The 19,021-nt window shown below is 42.6% G+C and overlaps 2 protein-coding genes across 2 annotated transcripts in view; one reads left to right on the top strand and one right to left on the bottom strand.

Annotated features, from left to right (window-relative positions):
- The first annotated feature begins 1,800 nt into the window (after positions 1–1,800).
- On the top strand, positions 1,801–10,989 carry STOML3 (stomatin like 3). Its single transcript, XM_059840302.1, has 7 exons — positions 1,801–1,852; positions 4,619–4,722; positions 5,340–5,412; positions 6,641–6,723; positions 8,463–8,666; positions 9,665–9,799; positions 10,192–10,989. Exons 1-7 carry the CDS (start codon positions 1,801–1,803, stop codon positions 10,390–10,392), a joined length of 852 nt encoding a protein of 283 aa, XP_059696285.1. The 3' UTR covers positions 10,393–10,989.
- Positions 10,990–12,168: 1,179 nt separating this feature from the next.
- LOC132323560 (complement C4-like) overlaps positions 12,169–19,021 on the bottom strand; it is a 41,092-nt gene continuing 34,239 nt past the window's right edge. Inside the window, exons 37-41 of the mRNA XM_059838925.1 lie at positions 18,359–18,448; positions 17,899–17,991; positions 17,118–17,201; positions 13,607–13,739; positions 12,169–12,505 (exon numbers count right to left, since the gene is read on the bottom strand). Of these exons, the coding sequence (XP_059694908.1) occupies positions 12,367–12,505; positions 13,607–13,739; positions 17,118–17,201; positions 17,899–17,991; positions 18,359–18,448 (539 nt within the window). The 3' untranslated portion in view covers positions 12,169–12,366. The remainder of the gene's footprint in view (positions 12,506–13,606; positions 13,740–17,117; positions 17,202–17,898; positions 17,992–18,358; positions 18,449–19,021) is intronic.

The following is a 19,021-nucleotide window of genomic DNA, read 5'->3' as shown; positions in this document are numbered from 1 at the left end:
CTTTGCTCACCTATATTTACAGTCACCTCAGGGAGTTGTCAATAAGCAGGGAGCAATTATGTCTGTTAACTTTTAACATTTATCTGACAGTATAAACAGCTGTTTGAATTGTGGCATTCAAATGCTTCAGAATTAAGTTATTTTCAATAACTTTAGTTTTGCTCTAAAATTAAAAAAAAAATTGTTGGGATAGTTTTGCATATTATGTTTTTGCTTCTAAATAATTAAACCACATTTCTCTTGTCACTGTTTGCACATGATACCCTGCTAGTAAGAGTCTGTCCTGAAGAGGTGTGATCATACAGCTCAGTGTTTAGAAGTCAAATAATGGTGGAAATGCTACAAATGGCCTAAAATGAATAGTGAGCATTTTTGGGAGCATATTGCAATAAGCATGTCAATCCTGATTTTTCAGGCTGTGCTTTTGGCTTTCAGTGGGTTTTAAAATGTCAGTTCAGGGGTGTAGTTTCCTCTCTGTGAGACTGAAAACGGATTCTCTGGGGAACAATCAGCTTTGAATGACACATCTGGGGCCAAGGTGATTACTGGTGGGAAGGAGGACTTGGGTGAAATGAAGCTGGAGCCAGATCTTCACAGATATTCTAGATAACAGATGCCCACAAAAACCAGCCCTGTAATTAATGCAGCTATATATCAAACTCAGATTGCATGCTAAAAAACCCCTCTCATATTTTATTAAAATAACAAGCAACTGCCTTGTCCTTTGAGAGGGTTGCCCTCTGCTGCTGCAGCCTTCAGAAATGGCTTAGTCTGAAATGCCATGCTTAGTTTCATTATCAAAATATTTTGTGAAAAATACTCTTACTTGGGGGACAATTTTAAGACTTGGGAACAGAAATGCCTCTGCCATGGTTTTGATGTTATCCAGATCAACTGTACCAATGGACAGTGTGAAGAAGGGTGTGGTGAGCTACTCTACACAGTTTGGAGACCTCACATGGAGTTTTGCTTATTTATTATGCTGGTGTTTGAGATCTGAACAGCAGCTGAGCCCCAAAACAGCAGAGGAGCAGCATGCAATCTCTGCCTTCTGGCTTCATAGCATCATAGGTTGGAAAAGACCACTTAGGATGGAGTCCAACCATTAACCCAGCACTGCCAAGTCCACTGCTAAAACACATCCTTAAGTGCCACATATACATGTTCTTTAAATGCCACCAGGGAAGGGGACCCTACCACTTTTCTGGGTAGCCTGTTCCAGTGTTTGGCAATTCTTTTGGTGAAATAAGTTTTTCTCATATTTAAGCCTCGTATTTAATCTTTTTCTCATACTTAATCTAAGCCTCTTCTGTTACACCTTGAGACCTTTTATTCTCATACTATTGCTTGTTTCTGGGTAGAAGAGACCAACCCTCACTTTGCTACAGCATCCTTTGAGGCAGATGTAGAGAGGGTTGAGATCTCCCTTGGGCCTCATTTTCTCAATGCTATACCTCAGCTGCTGCTCACAGGACTCACTTAATCTTCCTGGCTTTTTTGTGGGTGTTTTAATCTCTGGTGACAGATTCATAGGAATTGTATTTTGTGGGGCCTAAGACCAGCTGGGCCAAGTGCACCCCAGACAGAGGACAGCCACAGAATATCACCAGCTCCATCAGAGACATGAGACTTGGTGTTTGGGAACATCCTCTCACCAGGGTAACCAACTCCCAAAAGACTCCAATACAGGGGATTTCTTCTCTCATTCTGCCTCCCTCTTCAGCATCTTGCACCTGTCCTGCAGTTTCAATGTTTGCTGCTGTCTCATCTGTGAGGGGGTCAGAGCTTCCCTCCAAGGGGATGGATCCCCAGACAGAGAGACCCAAGAAAATGAACCCAGAACATCTTATTGGTAAGCCTTGTTTTCTGTGTGTGAGTGGGTTTTTTCTCAATAATATTAAAAAGGAGCAGAACTAACCAAACCAAAAAAGTCCATTTGTTTTACATTTGATGTCTGACATAGACTGTAGATGAAAACTCAGACTCTGCCACTGTAAGTGACAGAGCAAGTTGCCTCATGCTGCCCTGCTAGGATGCATCAGCATCTGCCTTCTGCCAACATGACCCCATGCATGAAAAGGACTGATTCAGCTATTGATACACTTCTGTATGGAGGGATGGACTGGAGAGAAGAAAATAGGATCTGGTTAGGGCAGACAGAAGAATTTTTCACCCCTTAGGAGAAAGCAGAAATGTTAAAGTAGAAAGTGTGGTGGTTAAAGAGGCTGAATCTACTCCATCTTTTTGTTGCTGTAGGAGGCTTGGGAGATTTTTACCCACACTATTTTTTATTTGCTTTCCAAGTATGAAACCCACATAATGAGTTTGTTTACCAAGTCTATTTTTGATGTACCCTAATGAGTGCATTAAGAAAAAATGAAGTGAATCTTATTCCATCACCCTGGAGTTTTTCCACAACTGCTGAGTGATGAGCTCTCACATTTTGTGGTGCATTGCACCTCCAGATTTGCTTTGGTCTAAAGAGTCAAGTGAGGTTTTTGGTGGTTATGACTATTATAATCCATATACAGGAATGGCAAACCCAGGTCATTGGTATATAGGATTGTGAGTGGTTCTTAACTATTGTTTTTTTCTGGAGTCTTTAATTTGTTGTGTGGTTAAATGGTTTGAAACTTTGGGGTATTCAGAGAAGATCTGTGTTGGTTTTGGGGAGCTAGGAGTTTCATTCAAAGACATATTTTCCTGTTCTCCTTTTCTAACTATAACCTACATCATTAGCTGCCATCAGGATCTCTAGGACAGTTCTTGTGGAGAAGGATTCAATTGTACTTTGTCAAGTTTTGGATGCATGCTTTTTGCCTGTGGTGGTTAGGGGTGATATCTTGACCCTTAACTCTTCTCAGCTGCTTGAGTACCAGTCTGCTGAGTGCTGGCATTTTTTCCCATCCATTCCCCTGTCTGTGGACTGTGTCATTCTCACCAGGCATCTTCACAGTGGGCTCAGGTGGATGATGGTTGATGATGCTACAACCCAAAATTGCTTTTGAGGAGGTCATTCATAACCAAATTTGTCACTGGAGAAAAAGATCTTCAGATATTTTCTGTAAGCTGGTCATTTATGTAAAATTGAGAGAGAGTAAAAATGTTGAGTTCAGTTGAACAAAACATCCCTTCATGATTAATTTGCTCAGATTTCAGATTAAGAATTTTGAATGACGCCTATTCTGTGACTTTCCTTGATCTCTTTCTACAGATTAAAAGACACCTCACTGCTGGTACTTTATGTACCTGTTGTAGCCTGCCACACTAGTAGTGTAATGTGAAGTCCACTGTGTGGAGAACAGATAGCAGTGAAAGGTTAAAGATTTCCTCACTAAATCCTAATAATCCTGTTTTTATACACATGGCCTTGAACTTTGCACAGTAATTTGCTTAGGGAAGCTCCTCAAATCAATTTTGCCACTGATTGCCAAGTGCCAGATGATACCTCATAAAACAACCAGGGATTCAAAATTGCTGTTTTTTTGGGAAGGGTGAGGAGGAGAGCTGAGCTCCTGGTGAACCAGTTCTGTGCCCAGCTCTCGGGGACACCTGGACCTGAGCCCTTCTGAATGCAAACATGTTCACATGTGGGTAGTTCAGTCTGCATCGGGAGCCTCACAAGCAGGATGGGCAGAGCTGCCAGCAGCCAAGGGCTGGATGTCACATGTCACATGTCGCATGTCACATGTCACATGTTGCACCCAGGTGTGTCGCCACCAGTGCAGCAGGCACAGCCCGGCCATGCACAGGGACCCAGGAGGGGCAGGGCTTCGGGAGGCTGTGCTGTGCGTCCTCCTTCCCTGGAGCTGCTGGGAATGTTCTGACAAACCCGTCAGTCCTGCTCTGCTGGTCTGCCAGCGCCTGCCTTACGGATCAGGGAGCCTGGTGCTGTTTCAGAGTCCTGACAAGCTGGTTTTTTTCTAACAAAGTACAAATTGAATTGTTTCCTGTTTCTCATTTCTGTCTGCATGTGAGTTTTATTTGGTGTCAGAAATTTCCAGTCCTGCCCTACACCTTTGAAATAACTTACTTTACTGCTGCCTGCCCTTCAGGCACTAAAATAATGAAATTACTTTTATATTTGTTTTATTTCATTAGAACGAAATTTTGGGATGAGATGAGCTGAATTTTGAAGTTCAGCAGAACTTTACTAATTTTGAAGTTCTGCTGAACAGTCCAGTGGATGTACTGGTCCATTAATATTCCTAAAAATGTCCATCTAAAGAAAGCAAGACTTCCCCTCATTTACCGTGTTACCTGTTTCACACAAACTAAACCCTTTGCCCCACCCAGTAGTTTCATATTCATGGTTTCACCCATTCATTTATTTCTCCTTCACAACCCCCAGCTTTGGTAATATCTTTTATTTTCCTCTTTTTTCCTGTTGCAAAAATGTGTTTTCTGAGCCTTTTTTAATTTTCTGCACTGACAGGCCATAAAGTTGAAGGTTTGGTTAGGTGTTTTGGGGCTTTCTTTGGGCAAAGGGAGGCAGGAAGAGGGAGTGAGTTTCTGTGGACTTTGTGGTCCCATATGATTGCCCTGGGCTAGATGTACATCCCTGGGATGACTTCTCAAATTTTGCATTCATTGCTCTTCTTCCTTATATTTTTTACAGCTGACAGGCAGGAAGGAATTGGTGTCTGTGGCTGGATCCTGGTTTCACTTTCATTCCTCCTGGTGCTTATTACCTTTCCTATTTCCATCTGGGCATGTATCAAGGTAGGCTATCAGGATTTGAGGCACATGGGGAATGCTCTATTATCATTGTTGTTACTTTTTTAGTGATTTAGTTAAGGCACCTCACATTCACATTTTGGGAATCATAAGGGTTTGTAGCAAAGACGTGCTCTGGAAATGACATCCACACAGGTTCTTTCACAAATGTTCTGTGTTGCCACAACTTCCTCACTTAATTTCTTCTAGTCTCAACATTGATCATTGGTTAAACTTCCAGTTAAACATCAGTTGGATGCCAGGCCTTCAGAAGCCATGATGCACTAAGTGAAGTGGTTTAGATTACCTGAGGTGAGAGCCCCCTTGCCTACAACTCCTCTGAGTGTGCTGCTGATGTTGAGAGAGCTCTGGGGTGTCCTTTTTAGATCACTGTTAATTCTTTCATATGTGATCTGTTTTGTAACCTGTTTCCATGGGCAGGGGCTGAGTTTTTCCAGCAAATCATGAGTCAAGTAGAAGAGTTGTAGAAAGTGATTTGCAGCTTTGCTCCTTCCTATATTGTTTGTACTTTCTTCACATTTAATATGGGTGCCAAAGATTTAAGGACCAGGGAATTAAAATAGAATTAGCTGTAAAGTTCTAAATTTAAAATATTTTCCTAGGTTGTCAGAGAATATGAACGTGCTGTTGTGTTTCGTCTGGGACGTATTCTGTCCAAGAAAGCAAAGGGACCAGGTGAATGCATGCAGTTTTTCTCTGTTAAAGTCCTCTGGGTTTGTTTATGTTATTACAGTGCACTCAGACCACATAGAGAATTGCAAGGTTCCATGAAACCTTCTTCATGGCATAGAGGGGAATGAGAAGGTCCCCTCTGCTGCAGTTCCTTTACCTGCAGACTGTTTACTTTTCTCGAGAGAAGATACAGCCCCCCCTCCTGTCATAGCACAGAAGTTTGAGTACCTTGATACCAGGTGTGACTTTGCTGCTGAGCAATCTGGACAACAGAAGGATGAGTTCATGCTGCACACACTGTCAGGGGACTGCAGGGAGGTTTAAATGCAGTGTTCAGGTTTGCCACGGTCTTTTTTGGGTGACTGTGGACTCTTTCCCTGCACCTCACTTCCAACAGAGCTTGTTGCTGCCAGCTCCTTAGCTGTCCTCTGCCCTGAAAATGGTAAATGTGTCAGGGCAGGGACACCCAGCAGCTACACCAAGGCTGCTCCCTAGAACCAGCCTGCAAATCACAAACCAAACCCAGCTACATGAGGCGCTTGCACTGGTGCAGTTACCACCTCTGCGCAAAGAAAAGGGCCAACTGGAAGTTGAAATAACAGGAAAAAGTCCTTTTCAGGTACTGCCCTTCCTCTGGAATAGCAGTCATGTGGTCCAAAGAGCAGCTAGGCCTGGTACAGGGCTCTTCTGTGTGGCTCTGGGCACCAAAGCAAGGTGCTGAGGCTACAATAGAGGATTGGGAGTTTTGTCCAGTCTCCCTCTCCAGTGAAGGAGAGTGGAGACTCCTTTACAGGATTTGTCACATCTTGGGACAATGTTCCTCATGTGCTGCAGGAATCACCTGGGTGATGTCTTTCTTGAGGACACATACTGAACCATACATGGCTTGTGATTTAAAAAGGGAAAATTAAAAGTGTGAAAGGAATTTTTGCCAAAAGTTTCATGGCAGACTTCAGACAAGGGCTTCAAGGTGCCCACTTCCGGACAAGAGTCCTAGGTAGTTAAGCTCTAATGAGTTCACATTATCTGCAGATATTTGCACTTCCCTCTGTTATTTGAAAATGCAAAACATCACTATTGTCATGTCTTGCAAGCAGAAAGGACAGCTACAGTGATAAGCAGGGTGTTATTCCAAATCCTGTGAGTATTTCCATCTGTTAATTTTCTCTAGGGTACCTGGATCTGGATTTTAGTTTCAGAGGTGTTTCATCTAATAATTTTTATTTTTCAGGAATGATCCTTGTACTTCCATGTACAGATACATTTATCAAGGTTGATCTGAGGATGGTTACCTGTAAGATTCCTCCACAAGAGGTAACTTCTCTAGAGGCCATCTAAGACAGGAACAAAAGATGCCATCTAAGACAGGAACAAAAGATGCAGCTGATTCATGGCACATTCAAAAGTAATGCACATTTTGTTATTTTGCCACACTGAGCTACCATGTGGAATTTAGCTACCATATGAAATTCAGCTTTTTTTGCTGTATCTTCTGCATTTCAAGCTGCTTACAACACAGCTTCTTGCCCAAAGAAGTTATGGGTGCCCCATCCCTGGGAGTGTTCAAGGCCAGGTTGGAGGGGGCTCTGAATAACCAGGTCTAGGGAAAGGTGTCCCTGCCAATGGGAGGCAGGTTGGAGGTAAGTAATCTTTAGGATCCCTTCCAACTCAAACCATTCTGTGATTTTCCTAATGAAAATCTGCAGATGCCTCATTGCAGGTCAAGCTGGTGTTCAGAACTGTGATTTCAAAAATAAGGGAAGGGAGTTACAAGTGTGAATGTGAGACAGGGAGGACAAGAGAGGAGCGGGCTACAAAATTCCCAGTTGTAAATTAATGTCCTAATAAAATTGGATCTGATGTGTAGCTCACCATTCAAAAGAGCCTTCTACATGTGTCTGGAAAGGCAAATTACCCATGGGTAACGAATCCTGTTAAATTAACAGGAATTAGCAGACAACCTTCCACAAAACTCAGGTCCAAGCAGGAATGGATGGAGGAAGCAAGATACATGCAAGTAGGATATATCTTCATTCACTTTGTTGGCAAATTTTGACTGAAAAATTTAATCAGAAGGATAAGTTGTTGAGCAGTCCTGTTCTGATCAAGTTTTGGTCTGTGTGCCCTCAGCCCCATGGAAGAAAAATCCTTCTGCTTATGGAGCTGACACTGCTGTTCCCTTCATTAAACAAAGAGCAGAGGGAGAAAAGGCAGCTCCAAGACCCTTTGGGCACCCAGAGTTTCCTACTGTGCTCCCCAGGAGATGTTTTTTTGGGCTAATATCTTTTTGTAAACAGAAAGAGCCTTTTCTCAGAGTACAGGGTACAGGGGTGTGTGGTGTGAGCCATGAAAAATGGCTCCCCCAAAATGTGAGGCTGGAAGGAAGATGGTTGCAACTTGTATAAGGCTTAGCAGCTTTTGGCCAGGCTTCTGCAGCATTTGGCAGGGATTTTGTGAAGCACCCCCTTGCAGGCAAAAGATGCTGAGGAGGGAAGGGATAGTGGAGCATCATCAGTTCTCCACTGAGGCCAGCTGCCTTCTGAGGCACAAGAAGCTTGTCTGGCAAAAAATGACAACTCTCCTATGAATGCTTAAATATTTCTTTCAGTTTCTTCTCACAATTTCTTGCACTTTTTGTTTTAATGTGTTTCTTACAAATACTTTGCTTAGGGGAAGTAGCACAGATCTTCCAAGCTGCATGAAATGTATAAGCCCATTAATGGACCTTTCTGCAGGAATGGAAGAGGATAGCCATCATTTATTATTGCAAGAAAAATTAATTCAAATTATGAGATTCACTTAAACTTGAAGCAGTTATTTAGAGAGTATGTAAAGCATTTTCCCCCAGTTTAAACTTTGTTGATGCCGGACAGCTCTCTTGAAGTAATTTCTTGAATTTCTTGGGGGAATGATAAAGAAATCAAGAGAAATTCTTAGTTTCTTTGAATTATCAATTCCTTTTACTCACTAAGGGTTAAAAAAAAAAAAAACCTTTCTAGGGAAAGGAGGTGTTGTTGGATCTTTCCGTGACTGTGTGCATTTCTCAAATGCAGATTCTCACGAGGGATGCTGTTACTGCCCAGGTGGATGGGGTGGTGCACTACAGGATCCACAGCGCTGTCAGTGCTGTTGCCAACGTCACTGATGTCCACTCTGCCACCTTGCTTCTGGCACAGACAGCCCTGAGAAACGTTCTGGGTACACAGAGCTTGGCTCAGCTGCTGGCAGGTCGTGAGGAGATTGCACACAGGATCCAGGTAAATCTGGCACTCAAAATTCATAAGCATGGAGATGTCTTCTGGGGAGTAGCAAATTAGAAATAATGTCTCTTTTTTTCTTCAATAAGGATAACAAAATCTCCCTTTATGGTTTTTTTGGGTTTTTTTCAATTATGCATCTCATTGCTTAGAGTCACAAAGAGTTATTCTAAAGGTATTTCACCCACCTCTTGCAGCAGAGTTATCTCTATCAAAAAGCAATTACAATTCTGAAATTATCCAGTGATTTAAAATAATTAGCTTAGCCCTTGCACAGAGGCAGCTGCAAATATGGAGAAAGAGATCCCCTGCTCAGGGGAAGGTCTGTCTTGAGCAGACCCTTCATTGAGGCAAGACTTGTATCTCCTGTCATTACAACTAACAGCACAAAACTGAGTTGCTGTATGCTTTAAAATGCCATCTGGTTTCTCTTTTTGATTTGGCAGCCAGGGAGAGAGCAGAGGAAAAATCCAATACCCAATTTACTAGTTTCAGTCAGAGACAAGGCATAGTCAGACCAAAGAGAGACTGTACCCTCTGCAGCCAGGAGAGTGGCCAGGCAGAGACAGGGTCATGGTGGTGGTGTGGATTGCAGGAGTGCCCAGGAGTCGGAGCACAGATGAATTTGCCAGTGCTGCAGGGCTGTCTTGTGTCTCACCCACAGTGTACTTTTACTGTGTTGTGCTGTTTAAGAAACTTGCTGTAGTGTTTCTTTGTAAAAGGGAGAAGTTTAGTAACTGCCCACCTAAGGAGAGAGGATGGGATACCATAATTTAGGAGGCAGGAGAGAAGCCCCACAGGAGACACTGGTGTTGACCAGCAAGTGTTTCCTGAGGCTGTGGTACCCACTGTGCACCCACAATGCTGGTGCTGGTGCCCCTGGAGCACCCCTCTTTCTGCTGTGTGGTTTGCCCTGTCCTTCTGTCCGAGCAGGGTACACCACGTGGCTTTCCCTCTGCCAGCACTGTGCTTTTCCTGGTGTGCTGTTTGTCCCCAAGGCTACCCTCGGCAGCGCCACGGAGCAGTGGGGAGTCAAAGTGGCTCGTGTGGAGATCAAAGACATCAGGATCCCAGTGGCCATGCAGAGGGCAATGGCAGCTGAAGCAGAGGCTGCTCAAGAGAAAAAAGCTAAGGTGAGACCCATGACAGGCTTTCATTTCCTTGTCATAGAACCACAGAATTGTTTAGGGCAAGACCTCTCGGATCACCAAACCCAACCCTTAAACCCAGCATTGTTTAGTCCACCACTAAACCACGTCCCTAAGCACCACATCTACATACCCTTTAAATGACCCCAGGGTTAGTGACTTCACCACTTCCCTGGGCATCCTCTTCCAATGCTTGACAACCTATTTTTTTTTTCCTAATATCCAATGAGAACTTCCCCTTAGCAACTTAAAGGCCATTTCCTCTTGTCCTGTGGTTCCAGGAATCCAAGGTAGCTGGTTTTCTCATCGTTATAAAGCTGGATTTGCACCACTATGGGCAACATTTCCATGCCATTTCCACTTCTGTTCCTTTGCAGGTTGTGGCAGCTGAAGGAGAAAAGAATGCTTCCAAAGCTCTCCAGAAGGCCTCCATGGTGCTGGCTGAGTCTCCAGCAGGTCTGCCACTGCGTTACCTGCAAACGCTAACAACTGTGGCAGCACAGAATAACTCCACCATTGTCTTCCCTCTGCCTATGCAAATGTTTGGGAGTTTGGGGCAGAAACGGACAGGGGGATAGAGACTGTTCTATGCTAGCTCCTAGGCCACAGATACTTAAAGGTTTTCCTAGGAAGCAAATTGGCAGAGTTAAAGTAGAAGCATGTTTGGGTCCTCTGCCCCCAAAATAACTTTAATAGTCACACACAGCTCCCACGTTGAGACTGCTTTTGCAAAGTTCAGACAATAAGCAGTTCCAGCTTAGACTCACCTGCAAGTAAAATGGAAGAAAATATGTAGAATGTATGTTAGCTCTAATATAAAATTTTAATGATGCTTTCACCACACTTTACAGAGTCTTGAATGTTGCAATTATTTGGTGATTTGTTTGCCAGGTAAGAACCTCTGAGCTGTTGATATACTCCAGACAGCAGAAGGGTCAGACATTGGTATTTAACTCAAGCCTTGTGGAGTGGAAAGGAAGAATTTGGCTCTTAACCTTAGAGGTATTCTTTCATAAATATTGGCAGAATTACTGGATAATGCGTATGTTAGTGGAATGGCCTATTCTTTATCTCATATTAATAGAAATTAGTACTCCATTTACTGACCTCAGCTGTATTTTGCCATATCACTGACATTTCTATAAGCTGTGTAATAAAGAGAATGTATGACCAGGCATTACAATCACATTTCATAAATGTGAAAGCTGGGGCAAACCTCAAGGTCCTCTGTCAATTTAAGTGTCTGTCTTACACCTTCAGTAGGTTTCTTATCTTCCTTTACATATGTCATGAAGCAGTCATTGAGGTTTTCCTGAAATAAGCCTTCCCTACCCTCCATCCATGCAATGCTTGGCAGCTGAGAGGAAGATGTTGTTGATATCCAGGTCCAGCTGATGCTAAGTTTGAGTTTGCAGCCTTCAAAGATAGCTGTTCAGTACTCAGTTCAGGCACAAAGCAATGAACTGTCTTTTGTGAATCTGATATTTCTGGTGATGGAGCTGTTTTGGTAGGCGCTGCTCCAGTGTAATGTCTTGGCCACATGAGCATCACTGTTGCCCTTTCTATCAGTACGGTCATTTGACTCCCAATTAACCAGCTCAGCATGGACCTACTAATTATCATATCATTGACACAGGCCCTTCTTATTTTTACTGCAGTGTCGCACAAGCAGTCCAGGTGGCAAATGTTTGTGCTCACTAGCTGCTGGCACAGATAGTGTTATGAGCATCTGAGGATGGTGACCTACACAGTTCTCTGCTTCAGACATGACTGACAAATGGCATTTTGCTGGCAAGCTAAAGAAGAAAAACCTGTGGTTGAAAGTCATCTACTTATCAGCGTTACCAAAACATTTTCCATAGACTTTTTCTTATCCCAAGAAAAGAGCAGTTTTAAGTTAAACGCAAGAAAAAGACAAGCTTGAAAGACTTGAGAGTGCAAATAAAAGCACTCTGTGCCCTCAGTGAGACTCCTGAATCCAGCACAGGGTATGCTCAGTGTACCACTTCTAGTTCCAGCTATAGAAATGTATGGAATCCAGCCATGGGGTCAGCAGGACTCACAATTACAGCCAGAAACCAGCTGCTGTGTTGAAGCATCTCTTCTCTTTCAGCAGCAGTGTAACACAGGTAAGCCCATGAACACCCAGTTTTCTTTTTGACCCATGAAAATGTCTTGGTCTTTTTTTAAATTTTTTTTTTTTCCTGTCCAGAACTGCAGGAATTATTCAGGCAATGCACAATGTGTTTTTCTTTTGACTCACCACAGGATAATTGTACCGTTGTAGAATAGCTCAAGGAGACACAAACTCCTGCTCTCTCTTCCCCAGGGTCAGGCACAATACAGACAGTAACTAGTAGAGGAATTGCATTTTTATTGTGTTACCCACGCACACACCCACAAGAGGATGTTTCACACCCCAATCAGTGAAACAGCAATGGAAGCAGCCCTGCCATGTTTCAGGTGCCACTGGGATGCACAGGCTTTGCAGGAAGAATTCTGGCAGAAGGTGAGCTGCAGTCCCAGAGAGATGTGGGGGTCAGAGCCATTGTTCAGAGATGGCACAGGCTGTCGGAGGTGCTCAGGAAGTCCTGCAGGTGAGCGCAGCTCTGCCGGCGCAGAGTGCTGCGGCACTCGTTGTCCGCTGGAATTTTCTCCACCCAGGCTTGTGCATCAAGTAGGTATTGCATCCTGAGTGAAAATGGGACAGGTAAAGAAGGTAAGTCATTATTCCTGACATGGAGCAATGGGAAAGCATAATCCCTGAGAATCCCTCCAGAGAGGCATCTCTGAAATTGAGAGTTATAATAGCTAAGAAACTTGCCTTCACCAGCAGGTTAACTGAGCTTTGAACAAAGTCTGGGATGTGTCAGTGCCAAACTGGGACAGACCTGTGTTTAGATTACATCAGGTAAGCTTGGGCTAACTTTCTGTTAGACTTTCCAGAATGACACAAAAGGCCCAAGTGCACAACAGTGGGACAGTGAGGGGAAGTTTAGTTCCAACAGAGTAAACCCATGAGAAGCTGTGTAGCTTCCAGTATTTCATGCCTGAACTGGAGAAGACGTTGGAGTTTAAACCTCTGCTGGGACACCCCAGTCTCTATCAGGCTTATTTTGAAGATCTAGGTGGTGTAATAGAGATGGGAATGGGACTTTTTAAGGTTTTAGGTAGTGGTGCTCACACCTTGATGGAGATCTCCACCCTAGAAGCTTTCAGAGGCCTTACCTTTGTCCAGTTCTGTGCAGGGAAAGGAAATATTTTTGATGTCTTCCTCCCTGAATATTTGATAGTGTCACACTGAATTCCCACTGAGATAAATTCCCTTTTATTCATTGAAGTGTGACAGTGAGAAATGAGAAGAATATGCCAATTGCATGCATGGTGTAAGAGCAAATTTGGGAGCTGCTCTTAGTCATGCTCCCACACATCTCTTCTGCAAACACAGGAGCTGTTTAAGGCATCTGCAGTAGATGGACTGAGTAGCTTTTCCTATTGTCCTTTTCTAGCTGTGAGTTTTTAACCCAGGGGAACAATGGCCAGGTTTGATCCTGGGAAGTCTGGGAACCACAGATGCATGAGCCAATAGATTTAGGTAGCTCAGCTCTTCCCCAGAGCTCTGCTTTTGCCTATGGAGTGGAACACTTTGCACTTTAGTAAATCCAGCAGAATCATCCCTGAGAAACTTGGTGTGGCCTTGACTTTCTGGAGGTATTCTAACAGATTGAGTATCCCCTGGGTTTATGGTCCACGATAGCAGCTGCTGCTGCTCAGAGACCACTCTGCACTTACTTGTTGTTGCAATCCACAGTTTGCCCATCTCTGCCCATGAGGAGGTAGCGCTTGCCAGGGACAATGTTTAACTGGCACATGGAGCGTGACAGGAACTGCCGGTGCTCACCCACTTGGATGCTTTCATCTGCAGCTGTGGGACAAGGAGAGAAAACCTCACGAACTTTTCTCACAGAAGAACTGTAGCCCACAGGACACAACCCCCTGTAATCATTTGTCCCACTGCTAAGCCAAGGTGATATTTCACTTGGGAATTGGGCTTGACAAGTGAATAAATGGTCCTGCCACGGTGGGATACATTTCTCCTAGTATGACCTGACAGAAAGTAAGCCACTTTTGCCTTAGCTGGTTGTCTTGGTGTTTGCAGTAATTACTGAAGGAGATGTTTTCCTATAGACCTTAGCACCTTTCAGACATTATGAAGTTTGCTTAAGTCTCAGAGACTGAAGGAGAAGCCAAGGAAAATAGAAAACCTGCTGTCTTCCATTACAGAATGCTCTGAAACATTCAGGGTGGTTTTAAAAGCTAGCAAACTAAATTCAAACATTTTGAGGCTCAACAATGCAGCAGACAGTATTAAAATCTCACTCTCCTTAGAACACCTGACATGAACTTTGCTAATGCAGCCTTTATGCTCTTCCCTCTGAATCTGATACACAGGACAGTCTCCTGGTGATCTCCATATTAAAGTAACTTAGAAGATTCTGGTCTGGATTCTGCCCCAGAAGTTTATTCATTCAGAATTGCTCTGCCCACTACAGAAGTGGGCATCCAAGGCAGATGAGGTGGCTGCTCAGATACTGCAATGACAGAAGAACTGGAAAGATGCTTATTCATCTGACCAATCTCAGATCATGAGGACACTATGTTGTTTAACTAGAACAACAGTTTTCACAGTCCATTTGGAAAAAAAAAAAAGCAAATAAGAGCAATATTCTAATTTCTTACTTTCTTTCTAACTATATTTTGAAATTTCCTGTAAAAATTCAATATTTAACCAGTTTAAATTACATGTAAATTACACTATGGTCTTTTTAGCAGTTAACAAAATCTTGCGCATCATCTGCTCTAATATAGAGTATTTTTAAAAGTATGGAAAGATTAGTCATCAAAATCCTAAAAGTAGAACAAAACTGAGGTAGACTATTCTAACATTAATTAGATTTCAGAGAATTTGGCAGAGACTGCTAATCTGTGAAACCTAGCTTTAAGAACCTTATCTACCACCTAGGTAAAACATGCATCAGTTTAATATGTGTTACTTATACATCTGCATTTTTAGAGACAATATAAGTCCTGGAGGTTTTTAAATATAACCCAAGACCTTTTTGCTGTTCCCTATGCTACATGGTGTCCTGAATTTTCATTTTGTTCACGGAATGCAGAGATGGGTCAGAACTACTTGAGAAAATGATGATGTTATGCCTCATTTGGCTTAAATTACCAAGGTGTTTCTTGGTTCATATGCTTCACAGGTAGCCTAATACAATTCAGACAGTGGGATCATAAGCATTTGAGTCATTACCTAGAGTGGTTATTATGTAATTTTCAATTTTAAATCTCCAATTTAAAAAAAAGTTGACATTTAATGTTTCAAAGCATCCAAGTGGAATTTAAGGTAAACGATTACTTATAGTTTTAGAATCTGTAATGGGAAATAATGTTTAAAAAGGGGAACAGGGGGGAAAGAAGAGGAAAAAGAAAGATTCTGCGCTATTTTGTATGGGCTATACTGTTCCCATAAAGGACTCCCGGAGGGCTCCTAGGACAGCACAAATATTAGCCATCCAAAATATATATGCTAATTCTATCAATAATCAAAGTAATCTGAGAAGCACATGCCTGCAATATTCTCTTCTGCTGACTCCCAAACACAAATAAGTGTTTCCATCAGTCCTCTGAACCAACCATTTACAACAAAAGTTGTCAAGGAAATAATGACAGGGTCCAGAGAATGAGATTTTACCTTACTAATTCTCATCTAAATTTGTGATGGCAACAGAGGTCAACCTCACTCAGAAGAGCTGCAGAGAATGCGAGAGATAATAACACTAGTTCAGTCACAGGCTGGTTTGGGTGCAACACCTAGCTTTTTCTTCATCCTCATATGTCTTTGTGCCTCCTGCCAGCCTTTCCCAAAGCTGCTGAAAGCTTCTTGATGCTCAGAAGCTGCATCTGACAGCACAAACCAAAAAGAATAATCGAGTATGTGGGAATAGAAGACATCCTTTCCCTTCAACTTCACATTCAAAGGATATTTCTGTCAGCCACCAAAACCCAAAATCTTTCTACTGCTTTCCTGCAAGTTGTGAGTAAAAATGCCTTTGGACCCAGAGCCCTAAAGCCTTTAAATGCTGTAGGTATTCTCAAGAGATTAAAAAAACTTTCCATTGGGATACCATAATCTCCTATAGTCAGTATTTTGACCACCAGGTACATTATCATTTCCCTCCATATGGAAAGCCCTGGGTATGTCAGATGCTCTCTCTGGACTCAGGAAGCATGGACTTCATTTTACTGAACATTGGGCACAGATCAAAAGTTGTGTGCCATAAAGTACTGTGTGACATTGCCAGGCCCCTGGGCAAACATTGATGGAGTGAGTTAATTATTCTGTTCCAGAGAGGGAAGATTTCAAAACCTTTGAAGTTCCTTTTTAAAGGCAATCTCTGTCTGCCAAACTCAAAACTGGTGACCACATGATACCACAGAAGCTGAAGTTTGGTGTGTCACCTGACAGCTTCCCCAGAAATTACTCTGAAGAGTATCAGTGCTCTCTGATGCTGCTGATACAGTTCACATGGGGGCAGCTGGGATGGCAGGCTTGCAAAAGGACATTGTCTGAGAGCTGTGCAAACCTTTACACTGCACCTAACAACAAAGAGACCTTTCAATTTCTTTAGCACAGTTATTAGATTGAAGTTCCAGAAGTTTTCCTGTCTTTATTGACCTCAGGCAAGTCACTGTGGATAACTCTTACCCTGTTCCACAAGGGCTGAAATTGCTTAATAATTAGTTGAGTAATAAGCACTTCAAATCTTCATTTAGTATCAGAAGAGAGGTCAGTGGCTATGTCCACACAAGAAAAAATAAGGATCTGTCAACAGTCTATAAAATAAAACAATTGATGCAGAAGACATAATACCCCCACTCACTATGCATGTGTTTGGAGGGGTTTATCTTAGACTAGCTCCAGTTTGTAACCATGGACTCAATGAGCCTGGAATGTGTCTTCTGGTTTATTTTCATCTGAAATGTTTGAAGTTTGTGTGCTCTGGGGCTGCACAATGTGAACTAAAAAATCTACCCCGGGGCTTAGCTGCACAGTGAGGCAGCTGCACCAAACAAGCCTTGCAATAAATAAGCCTTCTGGAAAGCCTACTGTAGAAATATATCTGACCCCACTTTTCCATGGCAGAAGAAGGCATCTGCATGGCTCATGCTGGCTAACATTTAGTCAACCTAGTTTTTCTACAGATGAATGAAAGGAGTAAAAGATTTTGATACTTACATGCTTTAAGGATCTTGTGGATTTTGGCCTCATAGTAATCAAAAACATTCTTGTTTGTACTGCTGAGGATCTCCACCTCGTATGCTGCAACAGACAACAACTCTGTGATGCCAGATGGCAACATGAAATTGCATCCAAAGACTGAATAATAGGTGTGCATCTGCCAAGTGTCTGAACAGAGGCCGGTGTACCATCTACTCACAAACCATGGAATTATTAATCAAGAGACCCTAGATTTGTATTCCTTTCTTTGTATGTTTCCAAGGAAGCTCCTCTGTGGTTAGGTTCATTCTTTCCTGTCCTTCTGTTAGCATCTAACTTACCAATGGTGCACAACCAGTTTTCCTTCAGTAGTTTTTCTAACTTTGTATCCAAAGAAGAGGCCAGAAAAGTGATTTAACAAAGGGAAAAACATTCATCTAGCTCTGCAGAACTATGGCATGCCATGGAAACCCTATTATTTCTCTACATCCTGTAACATGAGGGATGTAGTGGACTGTGGTACTGCACCATGGGTTTTTTCTAACCATAAAACCATAGTGTAACATAATGTCCACCCCTTCTGCCCCCAGCATCCTACTGCATCTTTCCAAGGCTTTTACTTCCCATTTCACTGCCCTGATGACTACAACTGCACAGGTCTTCATTTATTTCTCCTCAGCCTCTTGGCCACATACAGAAACCCTGCTCAATTCAGGAGAGCTCTGGGCACATAAAACTACAAGTTTATACTTATTAAAATGAATGACACTGAAATCAAAACTTGTCTTTTGTGCCTTACCATAATCTGCAGTAGGTTGGTAGCAGACAAAATTAACACGTGTGGCTTGTGTTAATGATTTACTGAAAGTTGATTTTTGCCTTGGGCAGGGACCTGGAGGGAAGAAAATAAGTGGTACACCACAATAGGCATGGATATGTGTACAGATGTAGTTTTGCACATCCATATTCACACAACAATACAACAGAGAATAAAATGGCAGAACAAATTCCTTAGTGGTGTGATAGAGGGTTTTTACAAACACATGTATATGTATATATATATTGCATTTAGCTATCAAAAGATCCAGGATATCTGAGAAAAAAATCAGTTTGATGCTGATCATCCTAGAGGATGAATGTGTCCTGTATTACACATTAGGATAATTCTAATGGTCCTTTCTGGGCTCAACAGTTCCCATGTAAACTGTTCCTAGAAGTAACCAGCTTCTTTTAGTCCAGCCCATGCAGTCATTCCTTACCTTCTGCGCACTGGCAGACGTCAGCGTGGCACAGCTTGGCAAGCATGGCACTGTGCTTGGGAGCACTGTAGAACACACTGCAGCTCCTGTCTGTGGGCAAGGAACAAAGCAGCTTGTAGGGGAGAGCTCAGGTGGAAAAGCTTGTACAGTACAGCACAAACCGTGTTTGCAGCCCAGCTTTTCCCTGGTCCAGAGAAAGCAGGGCACTGAGGGGTCAGATGCACACCAGCACTTCCCAAAGACCTACAGCTTAGGCACCTGGAGTAAAGTGCTGCCTTTCAGCTGGGCAAAAGCCAGAGGTTATTTTTGTTCTGTTTGGATAATTTTTCTTTGGGAATTTTATTATTTTGGGATTTTTTTGTTTGTTTGTATTTTTTTCTTTAAGTTGTACTCTTCGCTCCCTGTGTCCCCCTTTTTTCTTGTTCCCTCTGGAAACCATCCATCTTAAAAGCCTCTTTATACCAGAGAACAACAGTGAACACTGCACTGTTTCAGAAGAAGATAGGATCAACCAATAGTTAGTTAGTGGTTTAAACCCAGTGTAAACTGTCTTGGCAGTTTACACTGGGTTTAAGGCAAAGTAGAGATTTGATCTAATTTTCAAATATTGTTTGCGTAACTTTGGCAAATGGGGATGATTTGCATTTAACCTTTCTTTGAATG

This window comes from Haemorhous mexicanus, chromosome 2, assembly GCF_027477595.1.
Source record: "Haemorhous mexicanus isolate bHaeMex1 chromosome 2, bHaeMex1.pri, whole genome shotgun sequence".
Taxonomy (NCBI): Eukaryota; Metazoa; Chordata; class Aves; order Passeriformes; family Fringillidae; genus Haemorhous; species Haemorhous mexicanus.
This window is presented reverse-complemented; position numbering and strand designations above follow the sequence as displayed.

Bases quoted from the DNA above. Each gene is read 5' to 3' on its own strand.
- STOML3 (XM_059840302.1), top strand. From the start codon at position 1,801: ATGGATCCCCAGACAGAGAGACCCAAGAAAATGAACCCAGAACATCTT. The intron at 5,413-6,640 runs GTGAATGCATGC...TTTATTTTTCAG, and splicing joins CAAGAAAGCAAAGGGACCAG to GAATGATCCTTGTACTTCCA. The intron at 6,724-8,462 runs GTAACTTCTCTA...TCTCAAATGCAG, and splicing joins GTAAGATTCCTCCACAAGAG to ATTCTCACGAGGGATGCTGT.